This window comes from Cyrtonyx montezumae, unplaced genomic scaffold (genome assembly GCF_038088225.1).
Source record: "Cyrtonyx montezumae isolate F1298 unplaced genomic scaffold, pur_monq_1.0 scaffold_30, whole genome shotgun sequence".
NCBI classification, from domain to species: Eukaryota; Metazoa; Chordata; class Aves; order Galliformes; family Odontophoridae; genus Cyrtonyx; species Cyrtonyx montezumae.
In genome coordinates this window covers 2,723,514-2,742,500 of record NW_027072035.1, presented here as the reverse complement: position 1 = coordinate 2,742,500, position 18,987 = coordinate 2,723,514, and the positions used below count along the sequence as shown (strand labels likewise).

The window sequence follows — 18,987 nt, the reverse complement described above, 5'->3', positions numbered from 1 at the left end:
AATGTTTATGCCCCTCTCTGTAAGAAAGATTCCAAGTTGCTGAAATGTATTCAAAGAAGAGCATAAGAATGGTGAAAGGACTAGAAAACAAAATTATGAGGAGAGGCAGAAGGAAGTGGGGTTTGATACTGAGATCTCATTGCTCTCTACAAGTACCGGAAATGACACTCACAGTAAGGATGACATTGGCCTCTTTTCTCAAGTGACATATGCAAACAAATGGCTTCACATTGCACCAGGGGAGGTTGACCTTAGAAGACCATAAAAATGAAAAGAAGGGTTCCTCACCATGATAGGCTGTCATCTAATGAAGTGGTGGGAGCCACCTCCTTGAGGTACTTAAGAGACAGGCAGTGCTGTTGCTTAGGGATATGGTTTAGTGTTACATACTGGTTGGATTTCATGATCTGAAAGTCTTTCCCATTCTGATTCTATGATCTTTTCCTTAGTGTTTTCCTAAATGATTCCAAGAAAGGTTTGTTGAAGAATAAAAATACTTGCAGACCAGAAGTGCTGGGAATACACACAGGACTTAAGTTCCCCAGTTCTTACCTACCAAGTTTCTGATGCTGTTTATTTCCCTCCTACTACGATCTTGTCTGAGGATATGAAAAACATCTTTGTTTATTAGCACAGTGTCCACTAGATGTTTCCAATTAAATGCAATGTACTTTATGTTAAGGAAGCTGCATTTCAGGAGAAACACTGATAGACTATCCAGTAAATTGAGGCATCTTACCAGTATAAGTGACAATAGCAGTATGACAATAAACACCAACAGGCTGATGTATGAATGCCTTACCAGGAAAGTCACCTAAGATGAGAAAATAAGGATTTCATTTTTCTAGATAAAATAGATACAATAAATACTTATTTGATATTATGCAGAGGTAAAATCATCCTTCTTATTACAAGGAAGATATCAAAAAACAAACTGGCTTGCTAGGGCTCAAAAGTCTGTTCTTTTCAGAAGACTTAATGAAAAAAAAAACAAAAACAAAAAAAACCAACTGAACTACAATCCAGTGAGAACAAGCCTCTCACTCTAGACCTTGTTTAAAAAAGGTAAGAGACAACTCTTTCTTTCAGTCTTGTCAGTTCTTCAAGGAGGAAAGCTTCCATCATACTTTCCCAGGCTAAGATTTTTTTTTCCTGCTTTGTTTATGGAAAAAGGAGATAAAAGCATTATGAATATGTGTGTTTACCTTGTATGCAGAAGTAGCTCCAGAACAGATGCTTCCATTTCTATGGTAACTAGGACATACAGATTTTAACAGGTATCAAATCAACTTTGTGTAAGTAATTAGGATTTATCTTCATCAAGAATGTCTACACTTGAGATTTCTATCTCTAAGAGCAACAATTTACCACACACAGCACAATGAGCACAAAAGACAAACTGCCTCCAAAATGATTTAATTCACAAATGCTTCTTAGGACACAGACATGGACCAAAATCTTACCAAATGGCAGTTTAATTGCATAGTAATCATAGTAACTGATCTTTTTAGCTTTGTGTGCACTAAGAAGTCAATTTCTCCAGCAATGCTTCTATTCCTTTTACATTTTTATTCAGCTTCAACTTCGGAACGATTTTTTTCAGTCCTTTTTTGATTGCATTTGTCAGTTCTTGATCAGTGCTTCGGAGAAGGCTACAAGAGGCAACAGGGGGAAAAAAAAAGTCAACATGTGGTTCATATGAAAAACTGTCCACATGAAAACTAACTACTTCAATAGACAATACAATATAACAGTTTGCCCTGAACTGTTAGAGAAAGATGTAAAACTTTCAGAAAGCATGAACATAATTACTCCTCCTCTCAGCTGAACCAGCCCTGATCTGTACAGTCTTGCCAGGCAAGGCTGTCAGCCCTTGGCTAGGTCAACCAATATCAAGCTCATTTTCATTGTTGCTATTTGTCTTGCAGCAGGAATGCTAAAAATGGACACAGTGAAATACAGCTAATACAGATTAAGTAATTTTAATATTCTACTTCTGTGCCTCCTTTATTGCAAGACAACAGAAACTCAGTCTGTTCTTTTCTAGACAGTATCTTTTGGAAAATAAATAACATCTTTCCTAGCTAACTTTTCCTCATGAGAAATGAGGAAATCCATCATAAGCTATAGAATATTACTAGAACAGCATAATATTGTGTTTCCACCTCAACCTCTACTGAGGTTGTCCTTCTCTTCAAGGTAGTTGTGTGCTAATGTCACAATGAAATGTTTTACTACGATACAAAGTAGTAGAATGGTTTACACCTAGTTTGAGAATTCAAAACAACTTTCTAAAAACAACTTTTCTAAACAGCTTAATGTCTTATATAATCCATGTGTACAATCTAGAATTGTATTAGAAGTTGCAATGGCAAACAAATAAACCATGCATTTCCAACCAGTGACCCACTCTCTGCCCCACACCATTGCCAGAAAACAAAAAAAGGAACAGGTGATGGTGGTGACTACATTGAAAAATAGCGTTTTGCTGCTGAGAATTTGCTCTGTCAAACTGTTACTGTGCTCACTGTATCTGTAGCAGTTTCCATGAAAGTAAACAGGAGGCATTACTTTCAGAGCAGCTTACGTATATGCAGCCCAAGACCATTGATTCTTCACTTCATGTTGCCCAAGACAAGCCAGTACATTGAACACACATGAAATAAACTAAGATTGGGCACAGTGTAATACACATGTACTAGTATCAAATAGGCTGCATAGTGCTATTTATAGCATTTACAAGCCTCACGGTTATTCTGTTTTACTCAAATCTGCAGATACTTTAAACCTTGTCTCCTGTATACTCTTTAAACACGACTTTAAACATGACCTAAAGGGGGCCTGCAAGAAGGCTGGAGATGCTTTATCAGGGAAAGTAGTAATGGGACAAGGGTATTGGCTTTAACCTAAAAGAGTAGATTTAGATTAGCTGTGAGAAAGAAATTCTTAGAGGGCAATGTGGCACTAACACAGGCTGCCCAGCAAAGCTGTGGATGTCCCAAACTGGAGATCTTCAAAGCCAAGCTGGATGGTGCCTTGGGTATCTCGTTCTTGGGGAGGGTGTCCTTTCCCATGATAGGTGAACCAGAACTACACGATCTTTAAGGTCCCATTCAACCCACATCATTCTAAGAATCAGACATATTAAGCTGATCTGAGAAAAGCAGATAAATTACTGGTGCTTAAGGAGATATTTATGTTTTGTCTCCTTAGCAAGGAGACTCATTTTTATACTTTGAGAAGTGAATTTCATCTGATGACATTTGTATGAAGACATGTAAAGCTGCTTTCAAACTGCTATTATCTACAGATGTTTAAGGACACCATCTTTTTAATATGGAACATCTACACGTCTCACAAGGCTGCCAGAAGACTATAATAGTCTTATTCTCCCTTAAAATTCTTCTGGTAAGCAGATATCTCTGTATTCTATGGCCACTTCTATTATTAAAAAAATAAGTCACATGAGAGAATGAATTGTGTACCTACCCTGAAATGTATCACTCACAAAATAAAAAATTCTGAGCAGAGACCAGATAGAAATGCAAATAAAATAACACGTATGATATTTTATTTACAAAACTTGATTGACATTAAGCCCTGTTGTGACATCTGCAGAGCTCTCTTATGACGCTCCCCATGTTTCATGCTTATCCTAGTTCAGAACCAGGTGCCAAATTATTTTACAAAAGTCAAAAGCAAGTAGGGCAATGACAAGATAGTGTCTGAACTGTACCAAGTAGCCAAGCAGCTGACTGCACTCAATAAGCTGAACATTTATTGGTCAGTGTGCTTAAATGGCCAGGAAGCCAAAAGCCTCACATGGACTGAACGGACAATTCTGAAATTCTGATACGCATATGACACAATGCTTCCAAAAGCCAGCAACAGAACAAAAGTTAACTACAGTTTCAAGAACTTGTCAAGGTAATTTGCAGATGCTGCAAGACAGATCTAAGCTCCTTCATGATAAAAGAATTTGAGTAATTTTTTTTATATATATTAGAAAGCAATGATTTTATTTAAAAATGCTGAGTAAATTAGATTTATCATTGAAGTATGATTTAGGTAACTCCTCTTTACTTCAATGCATACAGTTAAAAAGCAACAGGACTAGCTACTATGTATTACTGAGTTAAATAAGCGTCACATGAAATTAAACAAACAGATGCTTATGCTCATGCATCCACGGCAGACTAAACTGAAGGACATCTTGCCTTAACAGTCATTAAGAGAACTTGAAACTACAAAGGACTGAGATGAAAATAAAATTCCAAAATAGAACAAAAACACCATACATCAAAACAAAACCACACCTCTCAAATACTTTCTCTTCATTCAGTTAGGTGGGGTTCATTTTTTGTGAAAGGTGTCTGACCGATAGTCTAGGAGATAAGTTCCCCTGCCTGGCAACAGAGCCCTCTTGTCACTATAACATGAGAATTTGACATGTATAATACCAGAGAGAGGTAAAAGTTCACTCTCCCTACAGAAATTTGCATAAATTAATAAACATGGCCATGTTCCTATGCTGTCTCAGAGTAAACAGAAAACTAATGATTACATATTAGCAGAAGCGTTGTGTTCAAAAGCTATTGAAAAAGCTGATGCCACACAGATAGCTGAAGAATTCTTCAAGTGATTCATGGAAAAAATTCCACTAACTTACTTCAAAATGTTATTTGGACAATCGAAATAGATTAGAACATAAACCAACAACATCACATGTTAAATGACTCTCCTCAGTCTTAAGTTCGAGAAAAAAGCCCAGACATTAATACACTGTCAGTGCACAGGCCTTTATAAAAATCTCTACTGAACATCTGTGCAGAGGATTAGATTACTTATAGGCTTTAGATGCATTTATTGAAGTTGCAAGAGGCAAAAAAGCATTACAATTTATAAACAGAACTATCTTTACAGCCAGATCTATAAGACTACTGTGATGTTGTGTAAACTGTTTTTTAATCTGGATTGCAACTACTGTTCTAATACAAATTCTTTTCAGTAATAATCTGAATGTCAGTGACTGAAAGTTAGAATTAAACTCAGATTTCAGCAGTAGGACTTGTATTAGTTAAACAGTTTTTTATTCACCTTGCAAAGGAGTACAAATGTTAAAGTAGCCAAACTCAAAGACATTAAGAAGCAAGGATGGAAAGCAAACATCAAGGAACCTGAAGTAACAGCAGGAGAGGGAGTAGCTGAGGAAAAAGGGAGAAGTTTTCACTTTCAGAGGCATGCTGTCCAAATTGTTTGCCAATTCTGGCTCAGCATAGGCCATTATAAGCAGGTCTTCAGGCCAAACCTTGGGTTTCTGCGACCTGACATTAACATTTAGTTACAACGTGAAAACAGCAATAATTAAAACCATTGTTTGCATATAATAAAGTGATAGTGTTAGTAATCTGATTCCTGTCTGCTCCTATTGATCTCCTAAGTTACACTGTTAACTAATTTCAAGTTACAAGCCAATCAGCTCATCAGAATGGTCTACTCCAAACACCTGCCTATTTATGGAAACATACCTATGCTCCATAATGAAGGCATCAGGACAGTTACATAAAAGAAAGAACCTGCATTTTGTGAATGCTGACCCCAGTCACAGGTACTTCAGGGTAAGTTACTTTAATGTAGCTGTTTGTGGAGCCTTCCTTTAAGCCTTTTGTGTTTGTAAATACATGGGGGGTACACTTAAAAGTTAATTTTTAATCTTATTTTTCCAATATCGATCTACTTCCTATAACCATCAATACCCAAGCTCAAAGAAAAGCCCTTGGAAATGCAGCTTTGAATTCTTCCAGTATCTTCTTCCACTGCAGACTTACCAGTACAAAAAAAAAAAAAAAAAAAAGACATTTCTGCCAGCATAATGCCAACTGATAGTTGCTGAAGAAATTATACTAAGACCTAGTAACAAATAGTCATGAGCCTTACATACCAACAGAGAACAATGGCACCTCGATTTACTTCTGCCCAGGTCTTCAAATTCTCAATACCAACACATTCCACCAATGTTCTTCCAAAGCAGCCTTGAACATATGAAAAAAATGGATGGGGAGGAAAAAAAAAAGATTAAGACAGTACCTTGGAAGAAACAAGTTTAAATTTTTCCTTAACGCAATTTAAAAAAACAGTTTTCAGCCATGATGTGTTCATGAAGTTATATCTCAAGATAATTCAGTACACTGGTATGTCTGTAGGTTTTTGAATAGTTTCAAGTACTGCTTAAAATTTAGCCAGTCACAGCACTGGGTGATAGCTTACTAGTATAAAATAGTACCTACTTTTCATTTTTTAAATGATTTCAAAGACTATCTATATCTTAAGGCATACACTCCGAAGTAAGAACACCACAAATATAAGAGATAATTACAAGCAACATTACATACACATATCTGCTGAGAAATGCTGTTTTCAGGCATTCCACTCTACAATTGAAGAAAGAAAGTTTGCACAAAGTTATTTAAAACTCCAGAGCAAATACTCTATTGACATGAGTATGTTTCCTTCAATTGTACTGATCCTACAGGACTGTTTCTTCAGTAGGACTGAAAGTCTAAACTTACTTGCAGATTCATTACACTAATGATGCATGTAAAAGAAAGAACTACAGCTGACAACAGGTACACAGCTGAATTTGAAGAACTGAAATTAAGGCAAACGTTCTTATAATTTGTAAGCTGAGCAAATTTACAAGTAAGTAAAAAAAGAAACCCTGAACTTCAGCATTCAAACACTGACACTGTTTTTCACTGTCACTTCAGATTAGAATTCCAAATGAAGAACAGGTTAGGTTTTATTCCACTGTTCTGTACATTATAATAATTTAGTTTTTTAACGCTAATGCCATAATATCGCACCAACAGTACTGAATGACACACACTTCAATGAAAGACAAAGAAACAAAAAGGAAAAGCTTGTGTTTAAAACAGGAATTATATACTGTTAACATAAATAAAATCATGCAACCATCATAATCTCAATTATATAGTCTCCAAAAGATGTCCAGATAAAACTTCTTCTTTGAACATATCCAATAATTCACATGAAGAAAGAAGTAGCAAAACAGACTCATTTCAGAAACATTTAATAAAGCCCAGCAATCCCTTATTTTTTAAAGAAAAGAGAGGAAAGGTTGAACATAGTAATAATTAAGGGTGATGGTGGTATGGGCTTTTGGGGTAGATCTTGATGTTATCTACCTGCCTAACGTGTTTAGGGAGGTACAGCCCCTACCTGAGGATATCTTGCTAGCACTTCATGGCTATGCAGGTTGTTTGGCCTATTCAGATTTTCTGCCTATCTTTGAGCTAGCAGTACCCTTGCAAATTTCCCTCAAGGTCCGGGTCCTTTCTTCTCCAGTGCAGGGGCCTTCGGTGTTCACAGACGCCTCCTCGACCACTGGGCAGGGGGTGGCGGTGTGGAAGGATGATAGCGGGCATTGGAGGCAGAAGTCGCTCTACGACAGCACTGTCAGTGTGCAGGTGCTAGAAGCCAGGGCTGTTGCGGTGGGCCTGCTGCTTTGGCCCCACATCCCATGTAATGTGGTCATGGACTCTGCGTTTGTGGCCAAGCTGCTATTACGCATGGGAAAAGAAGGGCAGCCAAGCACGCAGATAGCTATGCACCTAGAGGAAGCCTTGGCGGTGCGATCTGCCCCCGTCGCTATCCTTCATGTGCGCAGTCATTCTGAGGTGCCAGGATTTTTTACAACAAGCAACGCCGTTGCAGATCAGACGGCTGGGCTGCAAGTGTGTTCGCTTTGGGAGGCGAGGGACCTCCACGCTACATTACATGTTGGCGCACGGGCGTTAGCTAGAACATGTTCCATCCCTTTATCTGAGGCTCGAGAGGTTGTACAAGCATGCCCTTATTGTAACTCGGCACCGGTTATAGGTGCAGGAGTCAATCCTCGAGCTCCTGGGGAGGTCTGGCAGACAGACTTTACCCTGGAACCTCGAATGAGCCCACGTCAATGGCTCGCAGTTACAGTAGATACCTCCTCCAAAATGATTGTTGCTACGCAACACACCAGAACTACCACTTCGGCAGCTCAACAGCATTGGGTCACTGCGTTTGCAGTGCTTGGGTTGCCACGTCACATAAAAACTGATAATGGCTCTTGTTTTACAACTCAAGAACACCAATCCAGAAACATTGGCGACCGTGGATCCTTGAAGAAGGGCCGTTCAAGGAGTGTGGGAAAAGGGGTGGTCCATCATGGTTTGGGGCAGAGGCTACGCAGCTGTTAAGAATGTTGAATCAGGACAAATCGTATGGGTGCCATCCAGGAAAGTTAATCCTGATCTCGCTATTGACTCTAAAAAGAACATAGAGTAATTTAATTCCAGGAATTATTGATTGGAAAACCAAGATCACCGCCGCGACCTGCAACGGACACCTCAGAAGAGGAAAACGAGACCGACTCAGATAAGACACCTTTGCTGCCGATGAGAATAACCTGGTTACCTTTGGGGTGGTGGCGTGTTATTATTGTTGTTCTTTTAAGAGTTGAGTTGGTTGCTGCGGCTCATCTTATACAGCAGCCTGCGAATATTTGGGTCACATGGGCGAACATAATGGGTCAGAAAGATTTTTGCCTCACTTTACAGTCAGCTGGATCTCCCTTTAGAACATGTTTGATTAGGACCCCCGGAGGTTGGCGACTAGAGGATTGGGAACCATATGGAGGGAAGAGGAGTTGTGAACGTAATATCACGATGAGGTTCATGACAACGGTAGAGCATAATGTAACTAATTGGTCAGACACAATAAGGTGCCTGGTAGGAATGTTGAATGTAACTCTTCCTCGTGATCCACCTGAGCTACGGCTACTTGGCTCACGAGGTGTCGGTAACGATGAATCGAAAGATGGGGAGTGGAAACGTCCAGCTGCTTGCATTTCATGGGGACACTGGCATGTGCCTGGAGCATTCTCAGAGCAGTTACTACAGATTATAAGCCCTAAAAACCCATATTGGATACCAAGTCTCAACAGAACCATGGGTTTTACATTGGTCAATCCAACCCATCCCGCTTACGGGCACTGGGGACCACATTGTCGTTACTCTGCCCCCGTAATGTATTATGCAGAGGGAAATGACTCAATATCTTGTGTTAACCATACCGACCAGACGGCAGTATTTTTCCCTAATGGAACCAAGCATAATTTTACCCTGCCTGGGGGTGGCAATGCAAGCATGCGAATTTGTAACCGTAGGCAGGGGTATGGGTGTTGTTGGGGACCAATGCCACTGGTTCCCCCTGTAGTATGGAACAATACCACGGCAAAAGTGTTACCGCCGGGACTATTTCTGATATATATATATTTCTGTGGGGATAGAGCATGGCAAAGCATTCCAAGAAACCCCCTTGGGGGCCCTTGTTACATAGAAAAATTAACCATACTTTCCCCCCGACATGATCAATTAGGGAATCTATCTTGAGCGCTGATGAAGGTAATGACTTCCAAACAAAACAGTGATAGACATAAGGTGAAGAGATCAATTAAGCATTTGACGGAGGACTGTGGGGATGAGGTTCGCCTCTGGGATCTCACAGCACGTATTTTTGCTTCCATATTACTCGCTTTTGGAACAGCGCATGCTCTCAAGGAGATTGAACAACTAGCATGTTGGTGGGTAAAACAAGCCAACGCGACTTCTCAACTTCTGTCAGAGTTGCTGATGGATGTTGAAGGAGTCTGGCATGCTGTACTTCAAAATAGAGCTGCTATAGACTTCTTACTGCTTGCTCAAGGGCATGGATGCCAAGATTTTGACGGCATGTGTTGCTTGAACTTGAGTGACCACAGTGAATCCATGCACAAGAGGCTGGACTGGCTGAAGGAACATGTGAACAAGATCGGGATTGAAGATGACCTGTTGGGTAGCTGGTTATAAAATCTATTTTGGGGTGTAGGACCATGGCTAAAGCATATTTTGATGGTAGTTGGTTCAGGAATCATGGTAGTATTGCTGATTATGCTTTGCTTACCCTGTCTCCTGCAGTGCTTGCAACGTGGCATGCAGCAAATGATGCAGGCCATGTTTCAGCGACAGGAAGAGTACCGTAGGATGCAGGATAGGCTTTAAATAGGACAGCTTTGCGAATCACGATGTAATGGGGCAAGGCTTGCCTGAGGGGACTGTTGCATGTATAGGCGCAATGCGAGGATTTCGGGGTGTACGTGGTTAGGGTCCTCTCAGAAAATAGTACGCTAGATATAGGCATAAAGGGGGGGAGATGTAGTAGCTGAAAAAGCAGTAAGGCATAACCATAGTAACCACAGTAACTAATGACTAAGCTTACACAGTAACTAACAGTTAAGCTTGACTAAGTATAAACAATAGTAGCTGTAGAAGGAAACAAAAGGAGAAAATGTGGCAATACGGGGTTGGTAGAAATGTTAGGGACAGACCCTAAGAGGCGTAGCCATGGAAGAAGATATAAGGAGATGTACGGAACAATAAAAGCGGAACTTTTGCCACACCACATTGGTGCAGTTTATTTACGTCAGGCAGCGCCAGCACCGTATAGTTCCCAGGCTTGTCGGTGAGACGACAAAGGGGTATTTCAGATCTGAAAATTCTACAACAAGAAAGCTCTCTACTACACACAAGAGAAGTCCTCTCCAGATTACCCTACACCACCCACCTCCATTCATTTTTCAAGGTTTTTTTATAAAGGGGGAAAAAAAATGTAATCTCTATTAGGATATGGTGATACACACAAAGATTTTGCAGTTATGTAATAAAATGAGTTCCAAAAAGCTAAATTAAGATGAGAACATCTGTGCCCAATCTCTGCCTTCTGGGATATAAAATAGGAAAGATGTCCTATTTTTGTGACTGAATTATTCTAACGGTTACACAGAAGTAACTCAGCAGCACTAATGAACACAGTATGGATTACAGCTTGGCTCACAAGCAGTAATGAAACAAGTCTTTCTGTCAGAAAGGCTTTACTTCCTCTGTTATTATCCTTTAAATTGCTGTGTATCTGAGCAAAGATAAAGACATTCTAAGCACAGAAACTAAGACTACCCAAATAGACAGTAAACTCAAGATATAAAAAGCTGCAAGCCACACATCAGTACCTGCATTGCAGAAGAAAATGTACCTTTTAAGTTCTGTCCATGAAACCATGAAACAACTCACAACAGCAAAAAAAAGGCAAAACCAATGATCTTAGAAGATATTAAATTTTCATTAATATGTTTATAGAAATAAACAAAGCAATCTTATTTAGACTAAATTAGATTGTGCAAAGGTACAAATTTGTTCAAATAAAGCTGAATTTCCAGCATACCTTCTTTTCCACTCTGTCGCATTTTTTCATCTTGCTCTATTAACCATTTCAGCACTAAATGACCTGCTGGATGCTCTGCAATGTGAAGCTTTGAGAGGGAAGAAAAACCACAAATTTCAAAATCCAGTTACACTATAATGCCTGGAAGCTTTTCCTAATATTCAATTTGCAAACATTAGCAAGTTTGACGCAAATACCCGAGTATTTATTAAAACTTGCAGTTTGTTCTTATTCTGCCTTGTAGCATCTAACTTTCAGTAATATTAACTATAACTGCTACTCTTCACCAGCTAATATCTCCTCCACCACTCCTAGGACTTCATGCTTACTCAGCAGAAAGTCTCTATTTCCTCTACAATAAGGTCTAGACTCTCTGTATTTTTACAGACTCCAAAAGTCACAACAGTTCAGCTCACAGAAAATCAGAAAGCACTAATTCATATGAAATTATACCACATTTATCTTAAAAAGCAGAGACAGATGCTTCTAGAACATTTGGGTGCAAGCCCGAATTTCATGGGGTTAGCAGAGAAGTGAGAAATCTAGTCAGTTTGTTAAGAATGGGTGATATTCTTAACATTCTTCCTCCATCTATAAACTGTCTTGATAGTTCAATTCTTACCTGAAGTACCTAAGCACTTATAGACACTATGGAGGGAGGGGCACTACAAAACTGAGGAAGGCTGAGATAATTTAGCAAAACTACAGAAATCTGGAGGGTATCTTATTTACATAGCATTTTCCATTTTCTAGTCTGTAGAGACTTTGGTCACTGACAATAACTCAGCAAAACTGGGGAAAGTCTCCCATGCATTTCATATGTTAACATTAAAAGAGCCTGTATTACATGACTGTCAGCTACTTTCCCACCAACCATTTAAATTAGTTCTGGAAGATTAAAGACTACAACATATCTTGCTTTCCAATTCAGACGAAATTCTACCTCAAGCTGTCACTATTACAGACACAATGATGAGCTATTAAAGAAATACATCAGAAAAAAAAAGTGGAAACACTTCTAGTGTACAAGTTTATCATGGAAGCTTGTTGACTTCTCACACAAAGGACAAAATCTGCAGACTTCACGTTAGTAATAAAGTATAAGGAAATGCACTGCAAGATGTCAGTGTCTTATGGCCTGTTATATTACCTGCCCATCATGGCCACCTGGAACCAGCTCTTCTGCTGCTAAATTAGCAATTGCATTTAGTGTGGGCTGAATGTCACCAGTAGCCGTCCTTAAGATGTCAGCAACCAAGACAAAGGCAGCTTTGTCCATTACTACTTCTTGGGTATGTTCTTGCAAATATTCTACCAAAGATGGGGAAATGGCTTCCAGCAGTTCACGACGGCGGAGTTCATTATCCTTCTTACTGATGAAAGAAACAAGAAATGAGTGTACAAAGCAAGTCTTTATGCACATTAAGTAAAAAGAAATTCAGAACATGTTCTTTGAGACAGCTAAAATTATTGAAAAATCAAAATTATTCTTCCCTGTTTCTCATTCAGTTAAATGTTGCACGCATTTTAAGAACACAGATTGAGAACGTATAGTCTAGAACTGTCACTAAACTTCACAAGAGTGCATTTTTTTAATAAAAAATGAACTTAACCTCCATCTATTGTCTACTCATTCTGTAATTGCAACTACTGAGTAAGACTGCCTAAACAGTTCACTTTGAAGTTGCTGCAGTTGACAAGCATCAATACCAGTGTCAGATATGGGATTTAATGTTTTTCATTTTTATTCCTATATCTGAAGATCTAGCAAATAATCTAACTCAAACAATAATCACATACAAGTTTTAAAAGAAGAACACAACCATGGTCTTCAGATTGACTGATAATACTAGTTAGATACAATATATTATTTATGGTGTACATTTAAAAAAAAAATTAGATTAGTTAAAATTAGAATTTCTTGTTTAAATTAAATTAGTTAGAGAAAGTTGCATTAAGTCTTCTGGACTATAGAAAAAAGGACTGAATCTTCGTATCTCAGTTACCTATAGGCATTTCCATCACCCTGCTGGAGAAGTGTGATGATTTCTGGAACAAAATGTGCAGGGTCTCTAGGACTTAGCAAGTACAACAAAACCTTTTTACCATGTTTGTTGGAAATCAAGCTGGGCAAGGAAGCATTTAACTCCTGTAAAAGTGAACAAACAGCAATAAAACATGAATGAAATAGAAGTTTTGAGTCACCAGTAGTTACATATTTTTTCAAATGCAAAGCTTAGGAAAGGAAAACTGCATATCATACGATCTGTATCTAACTGTGAAATAAAAATAAGAATTTTGTATAAGCAGAAGAAATGGAAAAAATATTAATGTTTAAGACAGGTTCATCAACATCACCGATCAGAAAGCACTATGAAAGAACAAGTTTATTTTGTTAATACATACAAGTACAAGCAACGCATATTCTGGTATGTTATAACTGTGTAGAAACATGATTTGAGTAGAGTAACTTCAGCAGACCAAACATACAAAAAATCATCTATTACATCACCCAAGAGTGACCACTGATATCATACTGACATTCAAACGACTGTATAGACAGCAATTAGAGGCCTTAAGAAGGAAAACTCAATCTTAAGTTGATCAGAGAACATCCAATAACAACAACAAAAAAATTCCAGTAATAGAATAATTCCAACTTTCACTAGAAGCACCATCAGTATTACTCGTCATTTACGTAAACATAAGCAGAAAACACAAGCCTTTGGGAAAAGCCCATCTGGTAGTCAGGAATAACCATTTTGTAAACTTCAAATGAGCACCTCATACCCTTGTGCAATGAGAGGGCTTGAGAAGAAGTACTTGCATCTGAATTAGTCTGTATCTACTTCCATTTTTATCAGCTACTTCACAAAGACCCCTTTTAACAGCAGTATTTTACACAAGTACTCTGACATATGTGAGAACTCTGAATACCATCATTTTATTTTTGATTATTACAATAATCCATTCCTTTTTGAAGTATATGTAAATGTAAAGACTTAAAATTGAAGGAGGATTGTACATGGCTTTAGGCACTTCCAGCACATTCTATGTGCCACTGCCCTTAAAAATACCTTCACCACTCAGCTCCCATCATTTTGAAACTTCTTCCAGGAACAGCTAGTAAAAGAAACTGAATGATAATGGTATAAACAACTTTTAAAATTTTTATTTATAAACACTGGGCCTGATTAGTTGCCTTTGAATCATAAAATACCCTGAGCTGGTATGGACCCATAAGGATCATCAAGTCCAACCCCTGCCTCATGCCACATCTTGCAGACTGTTCTTGAATTTAATTAGGAACAGCTTCCTATCACCTAACCTGACCCTTCACTGACAGAGCTCCTTTGAGGGGAAGATCAAAAGACAGATGATAAGAAGTTGGCAGGAAATGGTAAAAATCTTCATAAACTGTAATGAACATCAGTTTGATGCTCCACTTAATGGAGTTCTTTTTTAGTTTTTAACTCAATCTTTGCATTCCACACATAAAAAAAAGTGTGTCTAAGGGGGGAAGCACTCTTCTTGGTGCGTATGTTGAGATTTAGATCTATGTGTAGTTAATTCCACATGGATGACAGATGTTCAAGTATTTCAAAAGTTAGAACAGCTAAAGAAAATATTTAGTTTAATACAACTAAATGCAAAAGGCATTGAAATCAATCTATAACACAGTTAATTAACATAAAAGCATTTCTCTCTATCTTGCAAAAGTTTACTTCCCCCACACTTCTTAAGATTCTGATTAATTACAGAATTCATTTACTTTCAGCGCCAGAACTGTAGAAGGTTCCAGGAGAAATGTTAAATGACACAACTGCACTCCTTCTCATTAGAAACTTCTCCCTAACATCACTCATTCAGAATTCTTCCAGCAAGAGCTTTCCCATTGAAACCTGCCTGAATCCTAACCTCTGCCAAGTATTCAATATACAATTCCTATCATACATGAAGGTTTAAAGCAACATATATTATCTGGTTCAGGATTAAGGCTGTATAGCTGTATAGCTAAGAAATGATAAGAAAATACTTTTGAGGCTTGTAAGAGTTTGCAATTTTCCCTTTACCTAAAAATTTCCCAACCATTTTTTCAATAAATAAGTGATGAGGTCTATAACACACTAAAAACAAACAAACAAACAAACAAACAAAAAAAACACCAAAAAACACACAACAGAATGACTTGGGCAAGTGCTGCTTTTTCTCTCCCCAACTCTTTGTTTTATTCCCATTAATTCACCTTTTAGTATGGACAGAAATACAAAGAAATTCAGAAGTTTTATTTTTCCTTAAGAAAGAATTGATTTTTTATTCTTCTATGGAATATGCTTCATTATTAGATTTCTAGATGCCTTTGCCTCAGACATTAACTTTCATTCCTTATCTAAAAAGCTAGCTTCTATCTCATCAGGTAAAATTTTCACTGTCCCTGACATCTTTTTCCTACTCCAGGGTAAGAAAAGCTATTTTTGTGTAAGAATAAGCTGCCTACACACATTCTCCTTTACTGTTCTGTCCAGTAGGACGACCAAACATTAAACATGCAGTTATCTGGGATATTATCAGGAAGACTCAGGTGGTGGAAAAAACACAGATTATTCAGGTGTTAAATGACATAGTGGAAGCCGAAACCAAGCACGCTATCTTACTTAATAAACCCTCAGTAGAGCAGACGGTTTGTAACACCATACAGAAATTCAATGATCTTGATGCAAGATAGGCCCTGACAGATCAAAGCTATTTGTTTGGAACTTGCCCAAAGCATTATATTGTTCAGTGGACTCCGGAAACCAGCTGTGTCACAGCTTCTACACCTGAGGATCACAAATCACCTCTACAGTGAAAAGCTTTCACCTTACCACATTCCAAAAAGAACTTCCATGGTAGGGTTAACAAGCCCAATATCCCCTCCCCAAACTCCAAGCAAAAACAAAGCAAGCCTTGTCATTTTCTCACGAAAGTGTCATGCAAAGCATTTCCCTCATTTTTATCTCTCTGCCACAAGCTCTCAATTCACACGTCATTAATGTGATGAAACCTCCTGCATGACTATGAGCACATTACAACCTATATATCAATATTATTTTATTTGTTAGAACTAATTGTGCACTATAAAACCCTTTTCCTCAGTACAAAAACAGTTAAAACAACTTAAGTAATAAGCACTGCATGTAAACATGGCTTAAGTAAAAACACTTCATGAAAATCCATTCAATCATTTTTGGAAAGATGGGCAAATGAGACACTCCAAAAGAAATTAAATGCTGACTAGATCATACTACTTTTATGTTTATTGTGTAATCACATGCAGTCATTGCAAAACAACTGAACTGCTGTGACATTTCAGATATCTTTATCCATTTTGGAGACTGGATAAATATTTCAGGTAATTTTATCCCAAATTTCAGTTATCATTGAACTATCAACGTACTAAGTAAAAACATCAAACTTTGACAGTTAATATAAGCCTATGGTTTCAGCATCCAAAGTACTTATTCTTGTAACTTCTGTTATACGACAGTCAAACATGTTGCTGCATTCCTCTACTGCTGTACCACCAACATTTGACCTCACGAGCCAACATAATGAAGTTGAAGATATTACTTTCAGAGCAGCACTCACACCAGCAGAGATCAAACTTAAGACACCATCTTAATTTAAAGAGATTCACGTTATTCACTAGTCTGGATGAACATGTACAATTCTCAGCAAGCAATGGATCTAATTTAAATAAAAATTCAATAAGTAACTGAAGATAAAACGCTGTGTCACTTTTTTCTTGTCATAAAAGAAGTCAAAGAAACAAAAGTCGGAAAGGACTTAAACAATTTCTAAAAAGTGGGTGAATTCTTACCATCATACTCTTGCAGAATGAAAAATGAGACTAAACTTGGTACAGTATTTTAGGAAAAAATAATTACTTACAGTTATAATTAACTGTTTCACAAGTTTAGTGTCGTCAATGCAATCAAATGCTGCCAACAAGACCAAATGAGAAAATTCACCCTGCAAAGATGGGACCAGAAAACTTCAATTACATGGTCAGTTTCTGTGAATATAATAACTCACTTTGTAATAATTCATTTTGAACCAACACTTAAGACAGTTCAACATAATCTGAACAAACAAGCAAATTCTGTCTATTGACATAAAATGAGAAGCCTAACAAACTTGAAATCCAGGTTTAAGAGAAATCTGTTTCTAAAAAAGAAGATTAATTTGATCTGCCATTAAATGCTGGTACATTGCTTTATCATATGCTAGCTCTTAACCTGATCCACTGTATAATCATCATATAAAATCATAGGATTTGCCTTGCAGGAACATTGTATACAGATATTCTTTCACAGAGACACAGAATGGTTTGAACTGGAAGAGTTCCAATTTCCCCATCATAGTTAAGCACACTTCTCACTCAGACCAGCATGCATAAAGCCTCAAAGAACCCAGCCCAAGCTGATTTAGCCAACGTCATCATTGGCTTCCCAGGCTGCAAGTTCATATTTCCAGGTGATGTCAAGCTTTTCATCTCCCCATACACCAAGGCTTTATATGCAGAGCAGATCTCTCCCCACCCACTGACCAGCCTGTATTATCGTCTGGGGCTGCCCCAGCACAGGCACTCATTCTCACACCTACTTTAGCTGAATCACATTAACTAAGGCTCACCTCCAGTCTGAGAAGATTCCTCTATTTAGCACCTCTTCCACTCCACTGTACCTCTCAGCTTAGTACTCTTGACAAAGTTGCTGAGGTTAACTCAATCCCACTGTCAATGTTGCTGTCGAATACGCTATTGTAGCAGTGGTCCCAGTACTGAACACTATTAGCCACTGGTTTCCACTGCAACACTGAGATGATGATGACACATTTTGAGTGTGACCATCTAGCTAACTCCTTATTCACCCAGCAGATCATCCATCAAATTCATGCCTCTCCAATTTGGAGACAAGGATGCTCTGCACAACTCCAGGCAGATGACTACCATCTGTTTATCAACTCTGTCATAGTTGAATGTTAATTTAATCAAATACTTGAAAGTTATTCAGGCAATTTTTTTGCTTTTAGTGAAGTCATGTTGGTTGTCACTAATTATCATTATTCTATGTACCTTAACATAGCTTCAGGGAGGCTCAGGGTTGAGTCTGATGATCCTTTAGCTCCCTAAGTATTCCATTTTTCCCCTTTCTAAAAACAGAGGACATTTCTCATTTCCCGTCACTGGGAACTTCACTAGAGTGCCACAACGTCTCAAATATGATGGATACAGCTGACTAAGTTTATTTGCCAGTTCCCTCAGGACTCTTGAATGCAAATCTTCAGGTCCCACAGATTTGTGAACATTAGGTTCCATAGAAGGTTTCAAGCCTAATCCTAGTCTGTAGCAGGTGTTTATTCTCCCAGTCCGTCTCTGCTTGCTGGGATTTGAGGAGCATGGCTAGGATGCTTGCTGGTCAAGACTGAGGCAAAATAGTAGTTCAGCACTCCAGTTTTCTCTACATGCAGGTAACTAGGTCTCCTGTTCTCTTTCGGAGAGAGCATCCTGACATTTTTGTGTAATTTCCTCACTGTTAGAACAGATGCACAGGAGGTGAGCCTTGAGTATCAGCTAGCTTTCTTGGGACACCCATCTCTTCAGGGTTTTATCCCACTATGCCCTACCAACCA

At 38.3% G+C, this 18,987-nt stretch overlaps 1 protein-coding gene across 1 annotated transcript in view; it reads right to left on the bottom strand.

Annotated features, from left to right (window-relative positions):
* Positions 1 to 1,400: 1,400 nt before the first annotated feature.
* The window catches only part of PUM3 (pumilio RNA binding family member 3), a 29,985-nt gene continuing 12,398 nt past the window's right edge, over positions 1,401 to 18,987 (bottom strand). Inside the window, exons 12-17 of the mRNA XM_065744174.1 lie at positions 17,245 to 17,325; positions 13,320 to 13,462; positions 12,464 to 12,686; positions 11,314 to 11,401; positions 5,942 to 6,032; positions 1,401 to 1,652 (exon numbers count right to left, since the gene is read on the bottom strand). Of these exons, the coding sequence (XP_065600246.1) occupies positions 1,523 to 1,652; positions 5,942 to 6,032; positions 11,314 to 11,401; positions 12,464 to 12,686; positions 13,320 to 13,462; positions 17,245 to 17,325 (756 nt within the window). The 3' untranslated portion in view covers positions 1,401 to 1,522. The remainder of the gene's footprint in view (positions 1,653 to 5,941; positions 6,033 to 11,313; positions 11,402 to 12,463; positions 12,687 to 13,319; positions 13,463 to 17,244; positions 17,326 to 18,987) is intronic.